At 40.5% G+C, this 27,953-nt stretch overlaps 2 protein-coding genes across 3 annotated transcripts in view; both read right to left on the reverse strand.

Moving 5' to 3' along the window:
* Positions 1-1,363: 1,363 nt before the first annotated feature.
* LOC115377767 (membrane progestin receptor gamma-B-like) lies at positions 1,364-17,141 on the reverse strand. Of its 2 annotated transcripts, XM_030077777.1 has the most exons (8): positions 17,056-17,141; positions 15,733-15,860; positions 8,059-8,264; positions 7,464-7,590; positions 6,020-6,064; positions 4,818-4,914; positions 3,385-3,529; positions 1,364-2,453 (listed from the first exon to the last, which is right to left on the reverse strand). In XM_030077777.1, exons 1-8 carry the CDS (start codon positions 17,107-17,109, stop codon positions 2,173-2,175), a joined length of 1,083 nt encoding a protein of 360 aa, XP_029933637.1. In that variant the 5' UTR covers positions 17,110-17,141; the 3' UTR covers positions 1,364-2,172. The 2 variants fall into 2 exon arrangements, with proteins under 2 accessions (XP_029933637.1, XP_029933644.1); XM_030077784.1 differs by lacking the exon at positions 6,020-6,064.
* A 6,388-nt stretch (positions 17,142-23,529) lies between these two features.
* Positions 23,530-27,953, reverse strand: part of glceb (glucuronic acid epimerase b) — a 62,467-nt gene continuing 58,043 nt past the window's right edge. Inside the window, exon 6 of the mRNA XM_030077765.1 lies at positions 23,530-27,928. Coding sequence (XP_029933625.1) covers positions 27,197-27,928 — 732 coding nt within the window. The 3' untranslated portion in view covers positions 23,530-27,196. The remainder of the gene's footprint in view (positions 27,929-27,953) is intronic.

A 27,953-nucleotide genomic window follows, 5' to 3' on the forward strand; every position in this document is an offset into this window, starting at 1 on the left:
GCATACTCTATAAAAGTAATTAAAAATAAAATATGACTAAATATTTCTACAGAATATCTATAGACTTTTCACCTTTAAAACTTTGCATGAACCATATTTATTATGTAATATATCTGCAAAATATCTATAGAATATGTATATATAAAATAAATGTATACTCATAATGCGCAATTTCCATGTGGTAGTCCCTGATGCACGGTAAAGGGTTGCAGAGACTATCAGACGGTACATATATAAACACTCTGTGTCCACTTTATTAGGTCCACCTGTACAATCTAATACAATCCGATACAACTGCACTACCATAAAGTTTACTTTTATAATCCCTATAATGCTCAGGTTATCTTTTTGTCACAGTAATAGAGGTGTTCATTTAGTTCTATGTTTGCCATTGACAATGAGCTCATAGTTAGTGGTGCTGTTATACTGGACTGCATTTTATTGAGAGCTGTTTCCACTATTCTGTCCCGCTCATGTATATAAATAAGGGAGGGAGGACAAAAAACTGGAAACACCTCTCAATATAATGTAGTGCAGTACAAGACCTCTGCAAACTACAAACTCTATAATAAACATATAATTAAATTTACACATTCTCCACAATGTCAACAAAAATTGAACATTATAAACTTCTTTAAAAGGTAGAATTTATGGCAGAGCTGTATTTTTTTGGTGAGATGGAAGTTATCACAATATTGACATGTATGATTCCAGTGAATAATTTCCAGTGAGAAACATGCAATTATCAGCACTGAGCTTGTGGAGGACAGCAGAGGACCAGCTGGCCCTCCTGTCCTGTTTGTCCTCCAGGGGAGAGGAAGTGAAGAGGGTGGACTCATACTCATACCCTGAGGTCCCCAAGGCCCTGTTCCTCTAGTCTGCTCTCCCTGAGGAGCTGCAGAACATTATAAAGTCACAGTGAAGCTGACCTTTGACCTTTTGCATATAAAATGTCATCGATTCATCATTTTATCCTGTTAGACATTTGTGTGAAACTTTGTCATTATTAGCACAAGTCATTACCAAAAATGACCTTGACCTTTGACGCCCAAAATCGAATCAGTTCATCCTGGAGTCCAAGAGGGCTTTAGTGAAACATTTAAGGAAACTCCCTCAAGGTGATCTTGAGATATCACGTTCACGAGAATGGGGACAGATGGACAGACAACCCAAAAACCGGCACAGATTCATAGAAAGGCAAAATACATGTAACACTGTGTGTCTATTTTAATCTTTAGAAATGTTAGTATTTCAGAAAAATGGAAATTCAGGAGTCAATTAAGGCAATTTCATCAGTAAACAATCGTTTTTGCTTTGCAGAAAGTAGCTCCTCTACATAAAATCACACAGACACAAATTGCATTGATGTTTATTAAAAAGAATCTGAATAAAAAAATCTGAATAAATAGCAATAGAATAAATGGCACTTAAATATTCTCTGTTTCTGCAAGACAGCCATAATATGACAATGTCAGATACATCCATTGGGGGAAATGGTTATAATTTGTGGAATACAATATTATTTTTTAAGAACAATCTTTAATCTAGGATTGGATTTTTTATATCAACAATAACTGACACAAATAAATATGTGAATGTATCAGACTTCAGTACTACAGTTTGCAATTAAAATAAGCATTTTTTATGTCACACTGTTTCTCTTCATACTCCGTACTACAAGTGGTTAGGAAATCAGAGAAACAAGAGCCAAGCATGATCCATAATTATTAAATATGTGCAACACTTGATCAGAGCAGGTAGCCTGCTATCTTTGTAGCTTTTTTTTTTTAGGCAGGAGTTTCCTGAGAAACATTTACATTCATCACTCATTAACGGCAACCAAAATTTCTTCAAATCTGCGTTGTGAGTCTGCTCAACGCATGCCCTTATTTCGAGTTTGTCCACACATCTAACACCGCTCGGCACAGAGGAGCGGAGAGAGCAGGGTCACGTTCATGGTTCATCAGCATTTTTCCAGCAAATTCATCAGAAACACACAGAAACACACCCTGAGAGTTTTCCAGTCAGATTTAGAAAAGCAGTAGCCAGCTTGTGATGCCCCAAGGCCAAACACTCGGCCCTCGTACAGTCCAGTAGTGATCTCAAGATGATTTTACTAAACGAACATCACCTGATAAATCCCCATTTTCACCTCTACATGCTGTTTGGTCATTAGTCGCAGGCACAGGCCTTGGTTGGTGGCAGCCGTCTTTGGACCTTTCCCATGTTTTGATTCTCGGCAGACGGCAAGAGGAGAGGTAGACTGTAGAGGATAATGATGCTCAGGTTCAGCACCACACAAAGCCCCGCCACACCCAGAGAGTTGGCAAAGCTGACGGGTAAGGATTGTGTTTGGAGCCAGTGGCGCCGCGTCACCATGTCCTGCTCGATGGCCTGCATCTGGAAGTGGGTACCCAGGATGCCGCACACGTGGAACAGCTGATGGCTGTGACCTGCAGAGGGAGCAGTCGAGCTGCGGTTGAGTACGAGCGGCACTCTGATGTTTTATACAGCGGTGAGCTAAAGGTAATTGAAGTGTAAACCACTGAGTAAATGATTTACATTATCAGATTTCAACAGAGTGCAAAGTATAGCACCCCGGAGGATCTAGAGGTGGTTATGCATTAGCATTTCTTTCCAATGTTTGCATGGTTAAGAATACAGCTGTTTTTTTGAAAAATAATAAAGAGGTTTACACCAGTTTCGTCCATCTAAAATGCAAATTCAGATAACAAATGAGTATGAAAAGGTGAGTATGCTCAGTCTGGGCAGTTCATCCCAAGTGAGGCCATCCAGACTTCTGATGAACCATTTATACCATGGATATGATGACTAATTTTAGTATTGTTTAACTAAATCGTTACAATTAAAGCCAGTAAGAATAAGGATAAGCATAAGAACAACCCCAACAAATAAAAAATAACTCAGGTAGTCACAGTTTAAATGACTCCACTGATTTAACAGGTTAAAGACGAGACTTTGCAATTGTCACTGAAAAACAAAGTTTTGACTCGATCACACGGGGGATCACACCCCAGACGTTTGTTTTCCTAGAGACGGAGACTTACTGCACCGCTGGGGAGACATAGGTGTCAAACACCTTCTAATAACTTGAGGCAATGGCATCACATGTGCCAAAGTGTGATATATTTCTTAGTTTAAAGAACAAGAAGATAGGGAAGAAGATGAAGAAGAAGTAGAACAGGAAGAAGAAGAACATAACAATTTAATAAAAGCATGACTAAGAGGTGCTTTACAAAAGGAAAAAACAGGCATTAAATCAGTGATACGAATCCAAAGGTGCTGGATGTTCCTGGATAAAGAGTTTCGGGCCGCCGTGTGGGGCAGCGGGGCCACGCCCGGCTCTCCAGGGGTCAGTCTTACCTATGTAATCAAAGCTGCCGGGGGCGAGGCGCTCAGGCAAGTGTGTGGCGAAAAGAAAGCCTGTGAGGAAGGCCAGGCCGATGTGGTAGTAGTGGAGGATGTTGGTGTCGTTGTCTGTGCAGCCCTCGCCTACGCACACAAACACCTGGGAATCCAGCACACACACAGGGAACAATTAGTCCACATTACGCCATTATTCACATTAAAGGAAAACATTTGTCTCACTTTCAAGCTCAACGTGCCTTTGTTAGGGATCTGACAGTGACAGACAGCTCCAGTGGAGCCGCTGAGTGGCCCGCAGGGAAAAACACTGTGGTTGTATGGGGGGGCGCCACAGGTGTGAATGTGCCTACTTCTCTGAATATGAAGCAAGGCAGCGATGAGAAAAACATCCACCCTGAGCAGACCCTCTCTGAATAAAAAATGGAAAAAGGTCTCCCACATCATACACGGTAAAAGTCCTAGCCATTTTCCAAATATAACAAAAAGAGCAGCCCTGAAACAGACACTGTAAATAATGCATTGAGAGTTTTTCCCTTTCCCTTTTTGGACTCTTAGTGGAAGGACTGCAGCACTGAGAGGCCTGTTTATAGCTATTACTTTGCAAATTCTGGAGTAAACTTTAAACTGATCATTGTAAGTCACTCAGGTTAAGGTCTTTGCCAGTCAGGTCAATGTCTTACAGGTACATGAGCAAAATAAATCTCCACTGTGTGATATAATAAAGCCGTCTGCCTCACCTTGTAGATGTAGGTGCTTTTAGCTTTGTTTTTGATACATATTTTTGTTAATTTACTCTGACAGCACAACATCAAAATTATTATTTTGTCCCTTGGTAGATGCTTTGCCACAGCGCACGGTAACTCGAGCAATGTGTTGAGGGATACTGGCTTTTTTGTAATAACAAGATGTTGGTGGGTTTTTTTTTTTTTTTGTATTATATGGCCTGTATATTCAGAATTTTGAAAAAGGGAGCTATTACTAACTCAACTGATCTCATGCAGCCACAGTTAAATTATGGAAGTATTTCAGGCAAACAGTGCTGTTTCCATTCACTGTGCGGTGATTTTTAGCTGTAAACAATCTCTCCCACTGCCGACCACATTCATCTCCCATCAAAGCAAATTACATCACGCTCTAAGTCTGCCAGGAAGAGAGCAACAAGCTAAACTCCCAAAACCTCAGTGTATTCCCTTTTTTGATTTATGGCAGTGATTTTTTTTTTTTTTTTTTTATCATAATATTATCTCCAACATACAGCACCTACACATTTGAGAAAAAACAAGTGATTTTTATTATGTCTCTTGAACCAGTAAGGCACCAAACTGAGGATCACTGACAAAAGCCTTGACCAATATCTACCACACACACTTGTATGTGAGTGCATTTCTCTCTTCCCTCACAACGCCTGTAATAGATGGCTTTGGCCCTACCCTGTAGAAGAGAGGAATGTTGTCAAACAGGAATGGGTGGGCGAAGGCGAAGACGCGGAGGATTTTTCCAAACTTGGGGCTCTGGTACTCCGGGAATCTAGAATAAAAACAAAAAGACAGACTGTTACCTGCTGCGGTAACAAACCACATCCTCTGATTTGCAGTACAAGCTGTAGCCACTGTGCAAAAGAAACTAGATGGTTACTAGTATGAAATCACCAGTGACAAGAAACATGTAATAATACAGGAATATAATAATAGGCATGTAGGCTCTGGGTAGATGCCTGTCATTTTGTACACATTAGCGCGCTGTGGAGTGAGACGTGCCACTTGAAGCTAATTTGGGCCAAGCTGACACATTAATGTTTGCCGGCACTCAATGTCATAAGGCTTTGCGCTCTCTGATTATAATTTCCAGCTAGAATCGTATCCCTGTGAGAGTATAAAGACACAGTAGAACTGCAGGAGATTTTGTTTTCTCAAGTCACTTGCTCTGACACTAATTAACTTGTGAAGAATAGATCTCCCTAAATAATCTCCCATGGTGAGCTGAGGGTTTTTTTTTTTGTTTGTTTTGTTTTTGCTGTTTTTTCACTTGCATTATTAAATAAAACTAAATCTTTTATTTATCACGTCCCAGAAATTTCAAGTGATTGCAGTTGCTAAGCGCAGACCACGATTTGTTTTCGTGCAAAGTCTTCATCTCAGTTATCAAGTGTCTTGGGACAGATTTAACGTCTGTGTTATTCTACACTGTGGCTCCCATCTTCCCTCACAACATGACATCTCTTGTTTTAAAAAGCACGCAAACACGCACACACGACATTTCACTGATCAGATATGAATAGATCAGCTAAATCCAAAGCAGTTAATAAGTCAAGTTGCTATAGAGCCTGCGTGTTGCCAGGAACATGTTCTGCCACTCGGCCAGGTGTGAGCTGCCTCACACCCATTCTGTTGAAAAAGTGAGTTGCTCAATTATGATATGCCACTAACATTAAACTAGCATTTACACAGCATGCAACCCTTGCATGGGCTGACATCGGCTGAAAGATAAATGTTTCAAAGTCACTTAAAGTGAAAAAAGAGCTCAGATAAGAGTGATGCAATGTTGGAAGGTGAAACAGGCATACAGAAAATGGTGAAAAGTGGCAAGCAGAGAGGACCAGTAGAGTAGATCAGAGTAAACACACTGAATTTACCTTTTTACGATATCGTGATTATATTGTAGGAAGGGTAAGCCAAGCCTTAGCAGAGAGAGGAGAAGTGTGACAGAACATTAGTTAGGTGGCAAACAGGCAAAATTATTCCAGCACATAATGAAGACAGCAACAGTGATAACACAAAGTTTGATTTCCATGCAAGAATTGTCATAACACTGCTTGTATTTTCCAGGTTAACTTTGGAGAAGATGAAAAGCAGAGTCCATTTTTTTTAAGGAATATTTCTTCTCAGTGACACAGACCCTTGAAATTTCCTTTTTTAATTAAATTTCAAATTTGAGCTCATTACCACAGCTCCCTTAAATTAGCTGAAAACCATTCCAGTCACCACACTTGTGATCACCTATTTAAAAAAAGCAGGATTAATGTCACATTTACCTAAATATTGCCTCAACTACTAATGTGCAATTCTCAAAAACTGATGGTATTTCCATCAAAAGATGCTGGGGTGTATCACTCTGATCTTGTTATTGATTCTGATAAACTTGAATGAAAACGGGATTGGCTGACACACGGTTAATGTTTCTTATATGTGTGCCTTACAAGAACAATCAGTCTAGTGCAAAGTGTTTTTTTGAAAGGGCTGTTTGTTGAAGCCACTCCTTTCTCCACTCAGAGAGCCTTAAAATGTCACAAAAATGTCACGTAATATCATTCACCGGGACCGGGACTCGTGCGAGCTAAAAGACATTTCCCCTGTTTAAAAGCGGAGCAAGAACGCACGATATCTGCTTTCTTATTTTCACAGGCAGATGGCAAATGTTAGGGAAGCAAGAAAAGCAAGATTAAATAGACACACTGATGCTTTAGAGAGTCACAGATCAAAAATAGAAATAACAGCTTAAAGCCAGCCATGTAGAAAAATGTACATTATTACATTGTACTAGATCAATAGAGGACACTAAAATCCAAAATTCAAGATTAATGGCCATCTGGAAAACATTTGCCATTATGGGGGAAAATTACCCTTAAAAATTCATTCACTCAAGCCATTGTGTCTCAGTTTCTTGCTATCCATAATATAATATACAAATACTTATGTTCATAAGTAAGAGTTTAAAGATTACACTTTGTCAATGGCTATGAAAATGGTGGAATTACATTACAGAATGTTAACCTGATTTACTAAAATACTAAAATATTACTGTTATCCTCCCACCCATACAGATTAAGACTAAATATTCTTTATCTTTGTGCAACACTTCACTGGCTTCGAGAATCCTAGCATAGAAGGAGGTTTTGTTTTTAATTTTTCCCTTATATTTCTCTTTTTTTTTTTTTTTAGTTTTTTTTTTTTTTGTCTACTTTCTCGCGCTGTCTGGGCAGTTTCAGTTTTCATTTGGTGTTTTTCCTTGAATAAAGATGAAGTGCAGGCAAAAAAAAAAAAAAAGATTTGGTGACAGCTGTGTGTGTCTTCCAATACCTGGAATAGCAGGCCAGGGAGGTGCAGATCACACTGTTGACAAGAGCGACAGGGAGGTAGCAGCGGTGGAAGACGCTGCCCACCCACTTGTCAGGGAAAACATACGCTGAGTAGGTAACTGCTGACCCTGTGAGGGAGGAAACACAGAATGTAGGTAACTAGACAAGCATGAGACCTCACAACATCTGTATTGTCATTATAATTGTATTCATTTGCCTTATGTTGTCTTTGCTGTCTTTTTTTTTTTTTTTTTTTAATCTGCTCATCTCCAAAATGTTAGGTAATGTGCAACCCACGCCGCCTGAGGACATTCCTGCCGCTGTTGGCATAACTTCAGTGGCTCTTGGTCATACCTAATGTGTTCTCTTTAATACCTGAACAGGTTAAGTCACTGATTGATAAAATAGTTAAGCAGCAAAAACATGCAGGTGGCGCAGAGCTCCAACAGACCCCGCCATAGTTTTTTCACCCCTCTGTACTCAGGACACTTCAACAAATCTGCAAATGTGAAAGGAAATGTAGCATAAAGGTGTAAATGAGAGATGCTCTGGCTCCTCGGAGGAGTACGCCAGGTGAAAGTGTCACGCATGCATACCCAAGCTGTAGTAACTGAGGGCGCCGTAGTCGAAGAAGAAGCAGATGTGGCGCGCCCGGGCCGACATGCTGCTGAAGGTGTGAGCACAGCTCGACGCCAGCGGGTAGATGCAGCAGGAGAGGAGGTAGACCACCAGGGGCCACGTGAAGGTGTCTTGCCACGCCGTCTGTATCACCACCACCGTCATCAGTTTCCATAGGAAGTACCTGCAGGGAAAATTCGGTTTGATTCAATTCATTTTGTACAGCATCAAATCATGACAAAAGTTATCTCAAGGCGCTTTACACAAACCCAACAGATAGTGGCCAATCCTGTGAGCCAAAATCTCCCCCAAGAGATAGCAAAGGGCCACAGTGGAGGGGAAAAAACATTTTAACAGGGCCGAAAACCTCGAGCAGAACCTGGCTCTGGGTGGGCGGCCATCTGCCTCGACCAGAAGGGTTGAACGAGGGAGAGAGAGAGGACGAAAGAGCTCATTGGAGAACATAGAACGATGCAAGTTCGACACAGGGCTGTACAGTAATACTAGTGCTGATGATTGCAAAAACAACAACAATAATAATACTAACAGCAATAATACTGCTACTAGGGAAAACATAGTTGAATCCCCTGCAAATCATGCAATCAGTGCTATGGCAGTAATATTTTGCGTGGTGACAGTCTCCAGAGGTTTCTTGGTGACTAACACATGCAGATTCACACACTCACAGCTTTGATGCAGTGTGTTTCATATCTGCACTGTCCTCCACGGATTAACAAGTCCAGAATTAAATTGAGTCGTGTGGAAGATGAGAGGGGAGACACAGCTGGACTCAGCCTCAACGGGCGGTTTCTGCCCAGTTTGTATCATTTTAGATCACATACTTGTCTAGCCGAGCTGGTCAAAGCTGGTGACACCACACAAGAAACAATAAATGATGTTTTGCTAAAAAGACCACACCTTGATCATGTCCTGTTTCTGCATGAAAAGTATCTATAGGTATACTTTAATCTGTTCCTTTCCCCTTTACCTCAGTTTTCACATCCCTCTGCCCCAAATCCTTGTTTTTCTCTTCTCATTGTTGAATATAAGAACCACCAAACCAAGCACCAAAAAAGAACCAAAAAATAATGGAGCCAGGGGAGGATGGGGTAATATTCAGAAAAAAAATCTTTTCTGAGATTACAGTTGTAAATCTGTGAGAAAAAACTCACAAATTTATGATTAAAACATTTTTCCTGAGTTTTTTTTCTCATAAATTTGTGACTTTAAAATCTCAGAATTTTCAAGTTATTTCTCTCATGGATTTTTTGAGTTTTTTCTCATAACTTTATGACTTTAATCTCATAATTTCTGAGTTTTTCTTTCAAATTTTTGACTTCATAATCTCAGGAGCTTTTTTTTCTCATAAATGTGTGATTTTTTTTCCCTGTAAATTTACCACTGTCGTCTCAGAGAATATCCGAGTTTTTTTCTCGTGAATTTACAGTTTTTTGTTTTTCCCCACAATGGCATCTGGCATCCATCTGACTCACTTCTCCATCATACAATAAACTCAATCAAATGTGTGTTCTGTTGGTGTGGTCTTTTGTCAGTGAAAAGAGTGATGGTAGTTTACAGCAAAGTCATACAAATACATGAAAACCGTTCATAAAGCTGAATAATACAGTCCAACTACATATCTACACCATCAAGCGAGAGCTATTCATTTACTCATCACCTCATTCACTGAAACACCAGTGCATCTCAAGGCCCATACAGACACACAGGAAATCACACTCACACCTTTGTGCAATTTAGATTTTCCAGTCCACTTCACTTGCATGTGTTTGAATTTTGACCCGAAGAAACTGGAGCAGGGCAAGAGGACACAGAGAGCATGATGGGATCCAGATCTTTCATGGTGCAAGGCCACAGTGTTAGCCAGGCCACAAAGGTAGAGATAAATTCATAAAAAATACAAATAAAAAAAACGCTTCAAATTAATACAGTCATTTTAGCTCAAGTGTTTCTCTTTCTTTTTTTGCTTTTTAAAATTTTTTATTGAGTGAGCGAGGGTCAAAGGGTCAAAATGCATTATATTTATATCTCCCTTGAACACACACACACACATATAAAGATTACATATACCTTACCCTCATAGATACACACAGACGCACGTTACCCACTCTATCACACATGGACAGTAAAGGGAAAAGAAAAGACAAGGACAGGACTCTTTGGGTTCTGGGTGGTTTTACGGCCTCACCTCGCTACAAAGCTTCATAAATTTGGCTCCAAATTTTGTTGAATTGTTTCTCTTTGTGGCTGTCCTCTAACATTGTTTTTTCAGTTGCTCAGGTGTTTTCATGAGGTGGTTTAGTCGTGTTAACCTCCTCCCAGAGGCTGAATAAACTGTGTGTCTGCCTACCAGAGACTTTTGACATGGTAACTTCTGCAAAATAGGCAGCAATGGGATCTTGTATCTTATTTATGGAAATTTCTTTCCTTTATGTGAACTACATTGTGCTTGTGCTGCAGCGTCAAATTGAACATCCCTTATAGGGGCTCAGCATAGATACATCTAATCTTGTTCTACCTTACTGAGCAGTAGTACTTGCAACTTCACAGCGAAAACACTCCATCTTAACAATTTAACCCTCCTGTTATGTTCATATTTATGAACATCTTATATGTTTGGGCTCAATTTGACCCCAGCAGTTTAAACCTCCACAAAATTATTATAACTAAAATTGTTACCAAAGTTTATGTGTCAGGTACTTTATGTTTCTTTGTTGACAATCTAAATAGCCCTTTAAATAAAACACAACCCCCCCTGACCCACACTTATACATCTATATTCCTACTATGCAAAAATATGTAAATCACCATAAAACCTCACTGATTGACCTAAAATTGGAAAGAAATATTAATTTTTGGTGTTTTAATGGCTTTATATTATTTCTAAGTACAGATTTTTGTTATTTATAACTGATGCATTACAAAGTGTGTACAGGACATTGAACACATATCATCATGTGAATTTCATGTTTACCTGGTAGTACCCATTACATTAGGAAAACTCATTAACTATGAAGCAAAAAAAAAAAAAAAATGATGTTAATCTTTTATTTAGAGACATCAAACACTGGCTGGGATCAAAATGACCCCAAACATAATAGGAGGGTTAAGTTGTTAAAATCTTGTTTGAAAATCTGACAGTGGGATGAGTTAATTTCGCTTGTTTTGAATGCAGTTTAAGTTTTTTTTGTTTCTCTGGGATTTTTCTGGAAACAAGAATAAATATGTCGAAACAAGGGAGAATAAGGCGAAGGAGCTGTGGTTTTAATGAAGCCGCAGGTTACACAATTGCGCTTGTGATTCCCATCAGTGACAGAAACACTTTTTCACAAGGCCACCATATCGTGCCTGTGCGTATTTGTCACCGACTGTCAGTTGCATAACAGCCAACAGCTACATAGCGCTGCCGATGTTATCACCAGGCCATGGTTTGCCTGGTGTACAGTAGCCATTGTTTCCACATCTCAGTGCACCTCATTAACACATAAAACTTATCTGTGCTTTTCCTGTCACTGCACTGAGTAGTCGACTAATTGTGGCAACTCATTTGAGAGCCTTAAACAGAGATCAGCTCATTAGTGGATGGTCTGCTGTTTCACACTGGGCCCCATGACAACCACTGGTACCCACATGAACACAGATGAAGTGAAAGAACACACACACACACACACACACATTTCCTCTCTCCCTGATGAGAGCACAGGCAGATCAGCAGGAGGAAATGCAGCACGGCCGGTGGGAGCAGCGACCACAGCAGTAACTTTTAATCGTGAGAAACACTCATGCAAATGCACTGTCCACGCTCGCTAATGAAATAATAACAGGAGGCCGTCAGAAAAATGAACTTCCACACTTTGGCTTTTAACTCTGCATGCAGTTATGCCAAACAAATGACAGTCTCATCGGCGTTATGTCTCAGTCCTCAGTCCCAGACGGGTGGAAATGTTGTCGTCATGGAATTCCAGCTATGATAATAACACTGATTTGAGACGAGAGCTAGAGTAGGGATGGAGCGGTTACCGGTTTCAATGTAAACAGGGATAAAAGATCCAACACTAAGTTACACCGCTTAAAATTTTGACACAATAACCGGTTTTAATTAGTGTGTTTTTTAAAAAAAAAAAGTCATAGTTTTTGAGGTAGCCTGCATGTCGTCGAGCATCAGCTAAATAAGTCACCATCAACCCGTCAAGTCTCCTGAATGCTACCACACACGTGCAACATGCAGCCTGTGTGTGCTTTGCTTTTCAATAAAACATGGCACAGAGGTGGAAGTGACCGATCACATTTCCTCACGTTACTGTCACAGAGTAGCTTTTTTGTCTAGTATTTTTTAAAGTCACTCATTGTACTTTTAATTAAGTACATTTTTGCTTGAGCATTGTACTTCACTACATTTCAAATCAGATCCATCACAGAGAACAGACGATCAGTGACAGACTTTGGAACCTTTCACAATAAAAGCTCAGTCAGCAGAGATGAGAAGAGGAACTTGATTCTACTCTGTTCGTTCGACTTTTTATCATTTCTAACTTTCCAAAAGTGCATGATGAAATATTGCAACCATCATATTATGTGTTTATTCCACATTTGTCATTTGAGTCCACACGTTCCTCACTTCAATCAACCCTCTACAATTTTGTACAATGCACCTTCAGAAGAATCTGTACTTTCATCCTTTTAAAATTGAATGGAAAAAAAAACACACCTAACACAGTTATTGCTTTTTACGTATACTTATGTAGATTTTTACAGCACTACTTCTTCTCCTACTGAAGTAAAATATCAGAAAAGTAACAGTACTTCTACTTGAGTAGCAGTTAGTAGTACTCTGCTATGACAGAAGGTAATGACAGCGCTCAATTTTTAACCTTTCAGAAAGGATAAAGTCAAATGTTTGGTCATATTTTGGGTTTATAAAAATACTGAGGGGAAGTTAATCAAATTATGCTGTGATAATACTGAAATCTGTGATCATTTTAGTCACGATAATTTTAATTTGAGTTCAGTACTGAGTACAATATCTGATCGTCTCTTTCACTCTCTCCGCTGTGTCCACCTCTCTCTTTCTCTCTCTCTACCTTGTCTGTTCCTACCTGTGCTGTTTTCTTAGCCAAGAAACAGGATCTCTGACCTCCAGCTAGGTAAATAAAGTGCACAAATTCACATGTAGCACAAGGCAGATACCAGGCCCGAGGCTTGCTGCATGTGTAGGGCCGCAGAGCCAGAGGTACTGGGAGGCTGCAGGGGGTCGATGGAGCAGGATCGCTGTGCTGTGTGCTTTGCAAACAAGCTTGTCTCCATGAGCTCTCCTTCTAGTAACATGAGTCATTCAAACTGGCAGCCGAATTTCACTACCTGTTGAGCCAGTTGAGTCATCATCCACAGCACAGTGTCTCTCAGTGAGAAGAAGTCTGTAGCATCACAAATCAAATGCAAGTGTTCGTTTTGGATGAAGTTGACTGGTACGCAGGGCTAGTGGTGCAAATGAGTGAATGAGTGGATTTTTTTGAGGAACGAGTACTCCTCATGTTATTTTCCATGGGCTGTACTTTGACTCAAGTACTTTTTTTTTGTTACCTGTAATCTACTCTTTTCCTCATTACATTAGGTTGCAAATTATAAATAGGTTGTCTTACAACTGTCACAGTTTAAGGGCCAGTTGAAACCAAAAATTCAGATAGTTTCCAGAAGAAATTATCTTTGAACACTGCAGAGAAATGTTGCTGTGGCTCAGCTTGTCTAATGGCAGCTGTCTGGTGTTACGGTGTGTGTCTGGATGTTAGACGCTAAGTTGCTTTCACGGGAAGTCTGACAGCACAGGTCCCTCTTGTAAATTTGTAACCACTGTGACAGCATTAAGGCTTCACACTGTGACACTGGTAGAAATTAATGCTTTCTAGAAGAAGAAACTCTTCATTTCCTAAATGAAAAATACAAAAGAAGAGAGTATCGATTTTCCTGAGTTGACGCAGTAAACGGCATGTTGATGAAATTTTATAGAAGATACTCTGAAGGCAGCATAGAGCTGCGCTACAAAATATCCAGCTACACAAAGCTGACGGAAACACTGAAGTAAAGAGAGTTGTTGCTATGGAAATGATGGACCGTCTGGTCTAGACGCATTGGTGTAAGCTGGCATGTTTTAGGATATTGTCAATCACATTTTGTTGCAAGTAGTCGCAATTTTCAAACTCTCTCATCGTGAATCTTTGCTGATGATTTTCACATGGGCGAGCTGACCAACACACATCACTCTGAGGCTGCAAGGTGAGAGCGACAGAGCAAGTGATTAAAGAAGAAGGCAGACAGTGACCTTTTCAACTTCAAGTCAAACTGGTCAGACGACTGAATCAGAGGCTCAGAGAGCAACCCTCGGTCACACTTAGATCTGACCATAGACATGGAACGAACTAATGCATATGAATTGATGCATAAATGAATGAATCCCATTCAGTTTCTATGGATCTGACTATCTGCCAATGAATAGTCTGTGCACCAATTAAAAATAATGTTAAATTGCTTCTTTTTTAATCAGATGCTCCGTTTTATCATGGCATGAAAATAGACCAAATTAAAAATGTAACTAGTACTCACTTCTCAAAGTAGATTATTTACTGACTTAAAGACTTTTAAAGACTTTTACTCTTACTTGGGTAGTTTTGTTATAGGGTAACTTTTGCTTATACCCAGGTACATGTTTGGATGAGTAATTGTACTCTTACTTCGGTACAGTTATTCTGTATTCCACACAGCCCCGCTCGTATGTCTTGTGATTCCATTCAGCCCATGCATCTCCCCTGCAAGCCTGCTACACTCTTTGAACTGGGTTTATTAGGATGCAATAGAAATCTGCCACAGGCCGCTGCTCTCCTGGCATCTGTCTGACTCATCTGAGAGAGATGAGAGAAAGTGCTGCTGTTGTACATGTGCATATAGTGCCTGGGCAGGTATTCCCTGACAGGTCGTATGAATACTAGGGACACAGATCATATTAGGAAGTAGAGTACCAAGGGGCCTTGTGCAATAATGTGCCCGAGCTGCTATAATAAATCCTGACTGCATTGTAATGGACAAAGAGATATGGTGTGAGAAAAGCCAAAGGTCTGACCTACCAGTCTGAAGAACCACCAACTGAAATGACACAAGAAAGGCCTGCACTAGCTATTCAAGTTTAACAAGATTCCTGTCATATGAATCACGGCAAAGACACGCTATCCTACATGTATGGAAACACAGTAACGTATGCTTTGTTTCTGTGAGAATTGAGACCGTATGCCACACAGGGTCAAGAGAGGTGCAAGAAATTACTTTTACACCCCAAACAATGCTGACTAGAGCTAGCCTTTCCTGCATTATAATGTCCAAAGTAATAATCCACATCTTCCTGCCCCAGCAGAGTTCCCAAAACCCCATAATTGGCTCCACAATATGCAGTCGTATACATAACTCTGTGTATCCCACCTCGAAGATGTGAATATGAAAAACATGAATTCATATTCCTTCTGGAGAGATGGGTGTTTTTGATATTGCCAAGTCACATCTTAAGCAACAGCGGTCTGTTGCAGTCAATGAATCTGTACGTGACAGCCGTGATGTAAACAACAAGAGGAGGACAGGTATATGAGCTGTACCAGGTCGGCAAGAAGTGTGTCCAGATGTTGAGCGTCTCATTGGTGAGCTGGAAGAGGCTCAGGATGCAGTCGGTGGCTGAGCTGCGGGGGTGGCGGTAGCCTGAGATGATGCTGTCCTCATGGAAGACCTGCAGCACAAAACCCTTCAGTCAGTGTGACTACCACTTCATCAAGTTTCTCCCCCGATGGGGGAGCAGACGGGCTGGGAGGAGGAGAAGAATAGCTTCTCAAAACTTGCACTCTGTAATGTGCAGCAAACAAAAGACTGTCTGTATAAATATGTAAAATGTAAATGTAAAGTCATTGACAACTAGGCCCGCAGCAAACAATTCTCATTTTCAGTTGTTCTATTAATTATGTTTTTGATTTATTGATTTAAAATTGAAGAGCTTGTTTGCAAAAACAGATATCTCCATTTGAATTTCTTAAAACCTTTTTAAACTTTTTGGAATTTTATTAAAATTTACTATATATTTATTTCTATTTTTATATGTTTATTTAGCCTGGCATCATTTTTATTATCCTAAATCATGCTTTGTGTGTGTGTGTGTGTGTGTGTGTGTGTACTCCAAGCAGTATCAGTGAAAAGGTGTATTCATTTTAAGAATGGCTTTTATCTGTTTTTGCAAATGAACTCTTCAATTTCACTGATCAAATGTCAAAAATTAATAGCAATTGCCCATCACAAGTCTGAATAAAAAATTAAATTGATTCCTTAGTCTGACAAGGAGCCAAAATAACTCCGAACGTTTCAGTTTTTAAATACAAGAAACAGAGAAAAGCAAATTAAGTATCATCATCATTTGGAGCTGGAACTACCTTGATATTTTTACTTCATAAATGACTAAAACAATTATTGATGATCAGAATTCGAATAACTTTTCTGTCAAAAGACCAATCATTCGATTAAACAACTTATCATTTCAGCACTATTAGCAAAAAGACTGTAAGGAGCATCTGTGTAGCATGGACTGTGGTGATTTAAGAGCTGAATGTCTCAATACTGCAGCGACAGCTAGACTTTTCAGATGAAGTAATTAAGTTTAAACTTTACACATTCATTCACTTATTCATGTCATACACTGAAATGCTGCAATGATGAAACTTACAAGGGATAAAGGTGTTCATAATTAAGCTGTGAGTTTTTATGATCACTGTTCAAAGACATCATTTTCCAAACTTTGGCCTTTAGTTTGCTTAGGAAGGAGGATTATCTAGTTGTCCTGCAGCCTCTGTCCACACACCTGATTGACTCCGCTATGTAATCACTGTGCTAAATATCTCAGTACAATTTCAGCAAAGATGCAGTGAAGAGGAACTTACTTTGGGCACCTGGTTGATGGTGAAGACTTGTGGGAGTTTGATGAGGCTGAGCATGGCTACTGCAAAGTGCTGCTGTTGACCTGACTGAGCTGAAGTGAGGCCGGCGGCTGGGAGAGCCTCGGCCTTTATAGGAGTTTTGTTGCCATGCCACTAACTGGGTTCCTCCCCTTCAGCTCCAAGCCCAGCGAGAATATCCAGTATACCTGAGCCACTCCCCTCTCCTCCCCACCCCTCTAACACACACCGGTGAACACCTAAGACACACACATGTACACACACACATACAACTGCTGCTCAGCCACACAAAAAAATGACTGGTTTAGCTATGAAGGAAGGCAAGTTTTCAAGATGAAGCCCAAATCACAAGTGCTCTCTAGTCAAAGGCTTTAATCCTCATCCTCATCAACGAGACGTCTCATTTAGTTGAAAGGACTGTTGTCTTCTGAACAATTGCTTCCTTTTTCTGATTTCATGAATGCATATGAGACGAGAGCCCAGCTAGTCAAGCAGGTTGTCGTGAAAAACTCTCCTCAAGGCAAAGACAAAGCCAAAAAAAAAAAAAAAAACAGCTGTGAATGACATTAATGGTCTGCAAGTGTGGCTAATATTTTTAGCCCCTGTAGCCATTTTTCTTCAGCAGGCTAGAGACTTGTCCCGAGCCTCAGTGCTCCTCTGAGTTTCAGCCAGTCTAGATAAGGCTGACGTTGTGAATGGAGGGCGTGAGTCGCCTTGGCAGAAAAGCAAACAGAATCTCTTTCATGCCACTTTCCTACTCCTCTGCTGTTTAACGGTGACCTGTCACCTCCCCGCCCTCAGCGTGACAACGGGTGTCACACCCAGGGAGGCGGCCAAGCGCAGTCGGTGCCCGGTGGTTATCTTGTTTAAACTCCGAAACAATGAAAGCAAACACGTTTCCCTGCAGCTGCAGGATTGGCAAGTAGAGATAGCTATCCTGTCTGAAAATGGTAGATATTTCAGAAATGATTTGTGGTTTGTTTGATGATTTGCCTGTCACAAAAAAAAACTTGGATTTGTTTGTGTTGGGGTTGGAACATTTTCAATTTTGGTGCCAGCATTCTTTGGTAATCTTTTATAACAAAACACAAAAGCAAAATTAGAACTTTATCTGTGCTGCCTGATGCAAAAATAATCAAACCCAAATAACTGTGTTGAATGCTTTATCCTCAGTCACAGGTTTTCCTTCCAAGTCCTACAACACTGTTCTAGACCAGTCCAGAGGCTTTCAAACTTATAAAATATTAGTCAACATGGGAGTGCACTTTGCGACTGAAGAGAGGACCTTTTAGAGGAATTTTAACACCATTTGATGGCTGAGTCTACAGGACTCTCATCATCATAATAAATGATGAGAGTCATTTATTATGATGATGATGGTGGTGGACAAGAGGACCTGCAGAGCTCTGGGAACGCCCCCCTCACCCTGACCCTCACCTGAACTGCACCGAAACGTGGGTGTTGGTGGAAGTGGGTGTGGTTGGCGCTGAGCGTGGCCGCCGCCAGATACTGCTCGGTAAATTATGTCCTTATTCTACTTTTTTGTCAGCTGAGTTCAAAGGGTCTTCAGTCCAATCAGTCGACCCTCAGCAATTTTGAATAGTGCACCTTTAAGATGCCCATTTGAAGTGGTTTTGCTGTGGTGACCCTGCTAGGAACAGATACTTTGCTTTGTGTTAAACATTAAATTGTTTAAATTCCATATTGTTCACTGACAAATGAGGCTAAAACATAATGCTCGCTCGTCAAAATACTCGCTCATAGATTTTCATATCAAAACTGTTTCTGGTGAATCACATTATAGTTAAACTATTCCAGATTCTGCTGAGGGCTCTATTATTGCGAGTATTGGCATGCGTACAACCTGGGTTTTGTTTAAGATCTTGTCAACAGTTTGTTGACAATTATGCTTAGTTATGTGAAAAGACTTTGTTCTAAATTCAAGAGGTATCTCCAAACTATCATTTATGCTTTCATTTAAAAAGAAAGAAAAAAAAAACTCCTTGAATGAGCCGCTGTGGTGTGCTGTTATGGTAAATGATGTTCACACCTTGCACACCTTGGGATCTCATTGTGCCGTCTCTCAGAGGGACGGAGCTGCAGCGCCGTCGTCACCTGAACAACACGGCGGCTTCAGAGGGACACCACCCGACAGGAAAACGAGCCTGTTTGCCTGGAGGCTGGCTGAGCTTGGCTGGGAGTCAGTACAGCTGTTAATATGTTAGTCATCGAACCACATATCTGACTTCAGTGGCAAGAATGTAAACAAAGTCAAGTGCAGGGAGTTATGTCCCAGGAGAACCAGAGGATACAAAAAAAAACAAAACAAGGTCAAGCGACAAAAACAGCCAGTCATATTGTTAGGAATTTGGCGGCGCTCGTGGTGAACAGTAACCAGATAGCACCCAGACTGCTGTGTGGAAACCTAAAGATAAGCATGTTATGTTGGTTTTGTAGCAAAGCTGATTTTGGTATACAGGACACATTCTTTTATGGCATTACATTAAAAAAAAACTGTTTAAATGTTTAAATACACGTGGTGACTAGTGATGGTGAATTTCTGCAGGGATATCAAGTGGCACATGGAATTTCAGGATCAACAGGAAGTGAAAAAGCACAGCCAAAACAGTGTGGCACTGCCAGGTGACAGACTGAGTGACATGCCAATGAAATACTAACCACTTAGTCATACTTAAAAGCTGTTCTTGTGTGCGTGCGTGTGTGTGTGTGTATTTAGAGCTAGAACACATGCCCCTAAATTTACATGTTTTAAAATGTGCACTCATTCAAACATTCGGATAACATTAGGATGGCACTCTCCTATTGACACATAATGACCAATAAGCAGGGGCTTTCTAGATTAGATTAGATTATTGTCATTGTACAGAGCATACAACGAAATTCAACTGCATTCAAGACCGGACACTTATTACAAAATAAATGGAAATGTAAGAATAAATAAATGCATTCATCCATCACTCATACTTTCATCTACACAGTGGACAGACCATACACTCATCATACGAATGTATGCAGTTAAAAAAAGGGATAAAATAAAGAGCTCATAAATTATTGCACATTTTGTTGCGATGTGCTCTGGGGGTTTGAGTTTACAGTTCATTTTGGTGATGGCTTTGGGATAAAAAACTGTTCATAAAACGCGTGGTGCGCGTTCTGATGGATGTGTAGCATTTCTTGGGCGGTACAAACAGGTGATGGACAGGGTGAAATGAGTCCTTTAGGATGTTGTGTGTCTTCCTCAGGCAACGGGAGGTGAAGATGATGATGATCTGCACAGCTTGTGGAGCTGCCTGCATACCAACTTCTATGGCAAGCTGCTTAACATTTATTGTATTTTTATGACCATCCAGAACTAACATTATAGATATCTACCTCATACTGACTCGTTAAAACGACAATTAGTGTTACAGGGAATGATGTCTGTGGCCTGAAGAGCACCTACATGCACAAGCACGAGGTCCTGCTCCTCTCCCTCCATCATACTGACAGTCACAGGTACTGAGATCTGATATCTGATATGTAATAAAAGGCCTAATATTGTATTGACAAATTGGTTTAATCCCAAACGAGATATAAACTGAGACGGTAGTCGTGAATAAAAAAGTATCTGTGCATCTACTGTGTTTCACAATGAGCTTTTTTATTTTTTAAATTTTATTTGTATTTTTTAGAATTTTTACTACTCACAGAAGCCCATTCCAGTTCTGTGGTAGTACTGCTTCCTGCCACAAGATGTCACCATTTTCATACAGGAACCCAGCAGGTTTGACTTGAGCGGGTGCCACCGGACCGTCACCGCCTCATCCCCCTCACACTCCAGTCCATCGGGGCTGTGCTTTGGGCTAGGAGAAGTACAAAGACCGTATATTGGCTTTAATTTTTATATCTGTGTCGCCTGAAAACGTACTTTTGTAAATCTGACATTATTTATTTATTTATTTATTCATTAGGTTTTCTATAGAGGCACTTTTGAGGCTCTTAGTGTCCCTTTTTCATCTTTTCCCCCCTTTTTTCAAAGCATATTCATTAACTCATTCTTCATTCACTGACCTTATACTTCAAAGATATTTTTATTAATTTATTTTTTAACTGAGACAACAAAGGGAACTCAAGTGCATCACTGAGCAGAGAGAAAGGTCTGGGAGCGCAGCTTGCCTCTTATATTGTCTGTTTATGAGGAACCGTTCGCAAGGTGGCTTCAGGCCAAAAGCCTCTCCTGCAAGCAAAACAGCCTCCCGTGGCGAGCCCTGGATCTTTACGTAACATCAGCACAACTCCTAAGTAGCTTCTCACATTAAACATTCATTGAGAGAGACATTGTTGCTGATGTAAACATTGTTTTTCTCAGCAAGGATAAATAACTTTTTTTTATCATTATTATTAGTATTGTTATCGCTCTTATTTCAGAGTGAAAATGCACATATTGACTTTTCTGGTGCAAGATTGTTGCTCAGTTTCTTCATCCTTTACTGTCTTCCAAAAACTAAAGTATTTACTCACAGCAAACAACCACCCACCCCTGAACAGTCAAACTGCACCTGAAGCATAAAGAGAAATGCTTATCCGCACTGAATAAAGTAAGACTGACACGTGTGCATTTACTATTCCTCCACATGCACATGATCTACTGGCTTGCCACTGGAAAACAGACGTCTGGTCTGAAGGTGGTGAGAAGGGGACAGATGGGTGGTGGGCTGCATGGGATCCGGCTGCTGCTGCTGCTGCTGCTGGAGGTGATGCTGGCTCCCTGGTGTTTTGGTTGATGAGGTCTAGTTCGTGCCTCCCAACGAGGCGAGTATGTGGCAGACGTCGTCCTAATTCATAATTAATGGTTGTTCAACTCCAGGCAGCCTTTTTCCTCTGTTCAATCTCAAACTCTCATGCCTTTTCCCTTCATCTCAGTCTCAAATGCCCCCTTCTTTCCCATTTCACACCCACCATCCTCTTGCCTCTTCTTAAAAAAAAAAAAAAAACACAGCTTTCCTCCGCTGCCTCTTTCCTTTCCTATTTACTGTAACCCCTTCTGTTCTCCTTTCTCACACAGTTTTTTCTCCGGCAGGCTGCTGTGAAGGTCATCTGTGACCTGGCCAGCAACTGTACAGCTGTAGACTTCACTCTCTACCAAGTGTGCCAGCTCCTGAAGGAGCAAAACACTGCAATCGTCTGTGTTGGAAAAAAGCAAGACAGGAGAATATATATTTTTAGTCATGTCTCTCTCTCCCTCTACCACATGCGTATGGATGGGAGGAAGGCTGATGAGGATGGAAGCTGAATTTGACAATGCCGTTTACTCAGAGGCAGAAATGAAGCAGGATGAGAGGTGAAGTTTGAAAATGATTTGGCAGACACTGGGGAAAAGGGATTACAAACCAAACAAATTAAGCCAGATCATCCTCCAATGATTTAGACGAGTGAAACAGGATTCTGTTCGGATAGCTGCAAATAAGAAGCCATACTGCAAACTTTGGAGGAAAGTCTAAAAAAACCACAGCTCTCGAAGGGTCTTAAATAATGGCCAGATAATCAAATGGCATTCTTAAGGATGCAGCAGGCCTATTTTTTCCCGTCTTCCACTGTATACATCTATATTCAGTTTCTCTCAATATTTCCCGCTGCCAGAGAGACCCCCAAACACACACATAAATTCAATAATGGTGGGTTCAACAGTGTGCTAATTTGATCAAGTGGGGAAATTTATGAGTGCTATATAGCCTCTGGCCTCCAGACACTGACGCACCAAAGATTCTTCTAATGCTATCCCTGCCATCAATTGCATCTGAATGGCAGCAGAGGAGGGAGCTAGGCCTGCACCAGAGCTGTAAAGAGGCAGAGCACAGAGGGTCTAGGGCTAATTACAGGACTGGGAGACAAACTCACTGTCAGGAGGGAAGGTAATATCATTAGGGTTGAGGAAAGAGGCACGATGAGATGGGGAGGGGTGAAGTGTTCGTCTGTGAGCAAAAGAAATTATGGCTGGATTGTATAAATGCCAGAAGGTAATGAAAAATGTAGTGGGGCAGCAGGACTTACAGTCCATCTCAGGTGTCTTCTCTTCTCACTGGATCGCAGCAGCCAATGCTAATTGGATTTAATTATTAATTAGGCATGTTTTTGTTTATCAGCAGTTTCACAGCGAGGATATTTTAGGGGGAACAAAGAATTGTTGTACTGTAAAGTGAGAGCTGGACAAGAGCTGCTCAATATTGGACATTAAGTTCTGGAGGTATGGTGCATAATACATCACTGTCATACATCAGGGCCCAGTATTGCTTTCCAAACATCTCTGCTGCGAACGGGAGAAAGTTACTGTTGTAATTTCACACTGCTGACGCACCCTTTAACTTCATATAAAGAAGAGACAGGACCATGAATTTAAGAAAAATTCTTTCATTTTTATTCTTTTAAAAAGCAAATTTTTTAAAGCACAAAGAGTTACTCTTTTTTTTTTTTTTTATAAACACCTCTCTTCCTTTGACTAAAAAAATGGTAGCATGTGCACATTGTGCTTGGATTGCAAAGTCTGTACAACCGCTCTGGGTCTCCCGTGGTGTCACGACCCCAGTAAACATTTTATTGCATAAATCACATTTGACCTCAGGTCATATGTTAAGTCTTTATAGGATAGTGGGCGAACTGAAAAAAAAAAAAAAAAAATCACTAAAATGAAAAAAAAAAATAAAAATTGTTATGCCTATTACACAGTGAACAACAATAGCAGCTTTCTAAAGGAAGGTGTTGCACATTGTCCTGAAAAGAATTTAGACTAAACTCAAGTGACAATGCATGGCAGTTGTGCTTCTGTCTGTCTAGCAAAACATCTCACACTTTCTGACAAGGATTCCATTAAACCGCAAACAAAGATTGATTTAAAAAAAAAAAAAAAAAACACAAAAAAAGAGGAGAGTTTCAAGGAGAATTTGCATCTGCTCGCTCAATTCCCTTTGAAATGGTAGCTTGCTCAATGCTAATCACTAGTTGCACACATCCCCTTTTAGATATGCAGAGTTTTACATTTTATTTGCTAAATTCTATTGAGCCTACATTTGAAAAACTAGCATTTCTCAAAAGGCAGTGTCTCCTATGACATCTCCAATGAGACTTACATCATCAAATGCTGAATGGAAATACGTTTGCACAAAAATATACAAATTCAAAAATACGTAAATCAATGACTTTGGTATGAACAAAATGAAGCTAGTTACACACACACACCTCCACTCATGACTGTCCATTTTCCCTTTTAACTATACAGCCCAACTCCTTGTTTGTCCTGTCAAAATGGCAAAGTATGAAATATGCATAGAAATATTCATGAGTAGAAAATGCCACCAGGAAATGATTAAGGATGTCAGATAGACAAATAAAGGGAAAATCCCAACAATTAAAAAAAAAAAAAAAATGTATCAATGTAATTCCTTTCCAACAGCAGTCTTAAACCTTGCTTGTTCAGATTAAGGTTTAGCGCAGAATGATGAGGGTCACAGATTAAGCTGTGAGGTAAGGACGACGCAATGACATAAATTTGAGTTTGATGAAATGTAAGTTGACTGTCTCTGAAGCATGATTTATTCTAGCCTATTTCACAGCAAAGTCAGTTACTTCTTTAGCTTCTGTAGCTCATATTAAGCTTTAATGTAATGAGAAAACATGAAGGCAGACCATCTAGGAGAATGCTTTTTTTCATTTTAAACAGTAAACAAGAGTTATGAAAGAGTTCAACCCTTAACTTTTAACCAGTTCTCCAGACAGGCATACCAGCATTATTTCCAGACCCATGGATCCACCTACTGTCCATTAATTATCTCTGATTTGAAAACAGATTTATGAAAGCCTCATTACTGTGGAAGGCCCCTCTTTGTTTTGCTTGCAAGGTATAGTGCCAAAGAATGCTGACTCATCTCTGACTAGCCACCATGTACAGGCTCTCAAGACAATTTGCCTTGTGAATTAGAAATATCTTGGTAAGTCTCTTTCCCTAAAATACCGGTCAATATGCCCAAGTAAAAAGAAAGAAAAAAAAACAAAAAAAACTGACCTCATACAGACACAACGACTGAAAAGCAATGACTGGTTGCTTGGACTGCATCACTGGCCTCATCGTATTTGTCATGAATTAGCTAACAGTAAAGTTTGCATTGTCACTTTAAATGGTCTGTCATATATTGACATGGGAGTACGACGATGTGGTGCCTCTCTTTCCCATGTGCCTAACCATCCAAATACAAAACAACAAAACCTAACTGTACTTGTGCCTTGCAAATACTTTCTGAAAACATGAGGGATAAAATTTCAAGGAGCTTTTCACTTAGTTACCGGGAAAAGCCCTGCCAAGGGAGTCCAAGGATGTTGAAAAATCATTTCCAGCTGAAGGGAAAGGTCTTAGATAAATCAATGTACAGACAACAAAGTTATCAAAATACAGTGAGTAGCTGTCTTAATTCTTAATAGTTCAGATAGGATAAGACTGTAACTTACCACCTTTCCCTAAACTATCGAACAACAACAGAGTGACAGTGATGCGTGAACAGTGAGTAATGTGGCTCATTTCCCAGCCACTTTTTGTGAAAAATGCTAGCGCACAATGTGCCATCATAACAAATCACATTATAGCTTTTACGACCAGCCTCAGCATTCCAGAGCTGATGGGTGCACCCCTGGGAACCGTAACAGGACCACTGATGTTGTGGCCAGGCATTAAGAAGGAGAGCATGCTACCAGCCTTCTTCTGCGGCTCAACTGAAACACAACCTGGTCTCAGAGCAATTCACATGACAAAAGGTGCAGTCATGTGAGCCTCCCTGACTGGATTATGACCATAGCCATGCGCCGACACAGCAGTTCATCCAAACACAGAATGAAATTGTGGTTAGGTGCTTAGGAGAGCAAAGGGGCAATAACATAAGCTGTCTAAAAAGGTGTGGAGGTGGGTTGGTGCTGAAACATCTTTAACCCTTTGGAATCAAATATGGTGGTTTGAGATGTTACCCCTCAGGGCTGATTTCAAATTGTCATAAAGTTCTAGTTAAGAGAGCCTAAATAACAATGACATATTTTTTGTCAAGGGAAAATCTTACTGAAAGGAGAAACTATCTCCTCTGAACAAGCTTAGAAGTTATTATGAGTGTCCTGAAAATAACCTCTAGCTGACAACACAATCAGATTTAGGATCTTAAAAAATGTGATTCTTGGATGCTGTTTTATGTGGGCAAGAGGGATGGAGGCTATTGTGCTGAAACATCAAGTAATTTGGCTCTTCTCTATCTACAGAAAGACGAATTCAGTTTTACTGGCATGAAAGCTTTAACTTGGTATACGAATATATTGTTGACTTAAACCTTTTGCAAAGTTTGGGAATTCAGGAAAATCAAATAAACACCAAAATGTTTGACTTAATGTTTAACATGGATTAACTTAATCTATTTTTGCAAGACTGTCCTCCAAATTATTCATATCATTGTCATATCTATTATTTACAGTCTAGTTTTCAGGAAGCTATGCAAATATGAGATTAAATGGTAAAAAAATAAACTTGGAGAACAGACTTGCAGTGGATACATCAAATAATGTCGGACAAGGCGATTTAATTAAAACAATTCAAGGACTTTCTTCTTTCTTTAGCATCGTAAATTGTTATATTGGGACAATGCATCCCCATTCACCCCTTGCGCACGCACGCAAACACACACACACACACACACACACACACACACACACACACAGACACACACACACACACAAAGAGCGCACGCACACACACACGCAGAGAGAGAGAGAGAGAAGTCTGAAACTAGGTCTGTACACAATTACAAACACTAGCTCAGAAAAATGAAGAGAGCTACTATTATTGTTGCATAAAATGTAAAACCCAGGATTGCAACAGAGCTCATCAGAAACTTTTAGCATTGAGGACAGCAGTTGACTGAACACATCCCTCAGCTTCTGAACCAAAACAAGATTGGGACACATATGGACCACCACACAATGTGAGCATCCTGTTCATATCCATTCACACAAACATACGATTAATCCAAACACAGACATATAGTGTATATTCTACCCCTTTATATCCCCAATCATCTCAAATGTATACTGGTTAGAATTATTCTTAGTTATGTTTGGCACGAATCCCTTTTAGGTAGTTCCTCCAGCGCTTGACCACATCCTTGAAGATGGGTGAATTGTCTATGGATGCTAGTAGTTGTAGCTGGTTAATGTGTGTGGTGTGGTAGTCCCAGCGTGCCAGGTTGGGTGCAGTCCCCAGCATGTAGTGGCGCAGGTCATAGATGCTCCCAGAGCCTGTGTCAAAGAGCGGCAGCATGGCCTTGAGCGACTCCATGCCACGGCTGAACAGCTGTCCAGCCTCCCTGCCAAGTTTCTCACCAGCTGTCTCTGTCAGGTCATATAGTCCCAGCAGGGAGTAGATGAAGCCATTGAGGACAAAGGAACTGGGTGTGGTAGGGTATTCTTCATACCAGTCGTACTTGTTCATGAATACAGCTTTTACCCCGTGCTGCGCCGAAGGCATCTTGTAGGGTCCTACTGCCTTGAGGGCAGCATTGAGGTAAGCCTGGTCTTTTGTGAGAAGGTAGGCTCTCACTAGGGTGGACATGGCCTGGCCCTGGGCCATGGCCGAGTACCAGCCAGGCTCTAGTGGCCGGAATCCTTCACCCAGTTTACGTGTGACCATAATGGGCCAACCACCACGTTCGTCCTGATTGCGTAGCAGCCAGTCGCTGGCAGCAAAGAAGGCGGCCATGTGGGAAGTGGTGGAGATGGTGATGTTGTCAATAAAGCCACGCCCATGCAGAACCAATCGTACAACCCGTCTTGGCATGATCTAGAGGAAATGAGACACAAAATTT

The sequence above is a fragment of the Myripristis murdjan genome, chromosome 3, assembly GCF_902150065.1.
Source record: "Myripristis murdjan chromosome 3, fMyrMur1.1, whole genome shotgun sequence".
Lineage (NCBI taxonomy): Eukaryota > Metazoa > Chordata > Actinopteri > Holocentriformes > Holocentridae > Myripristis > Myripristis murdjan.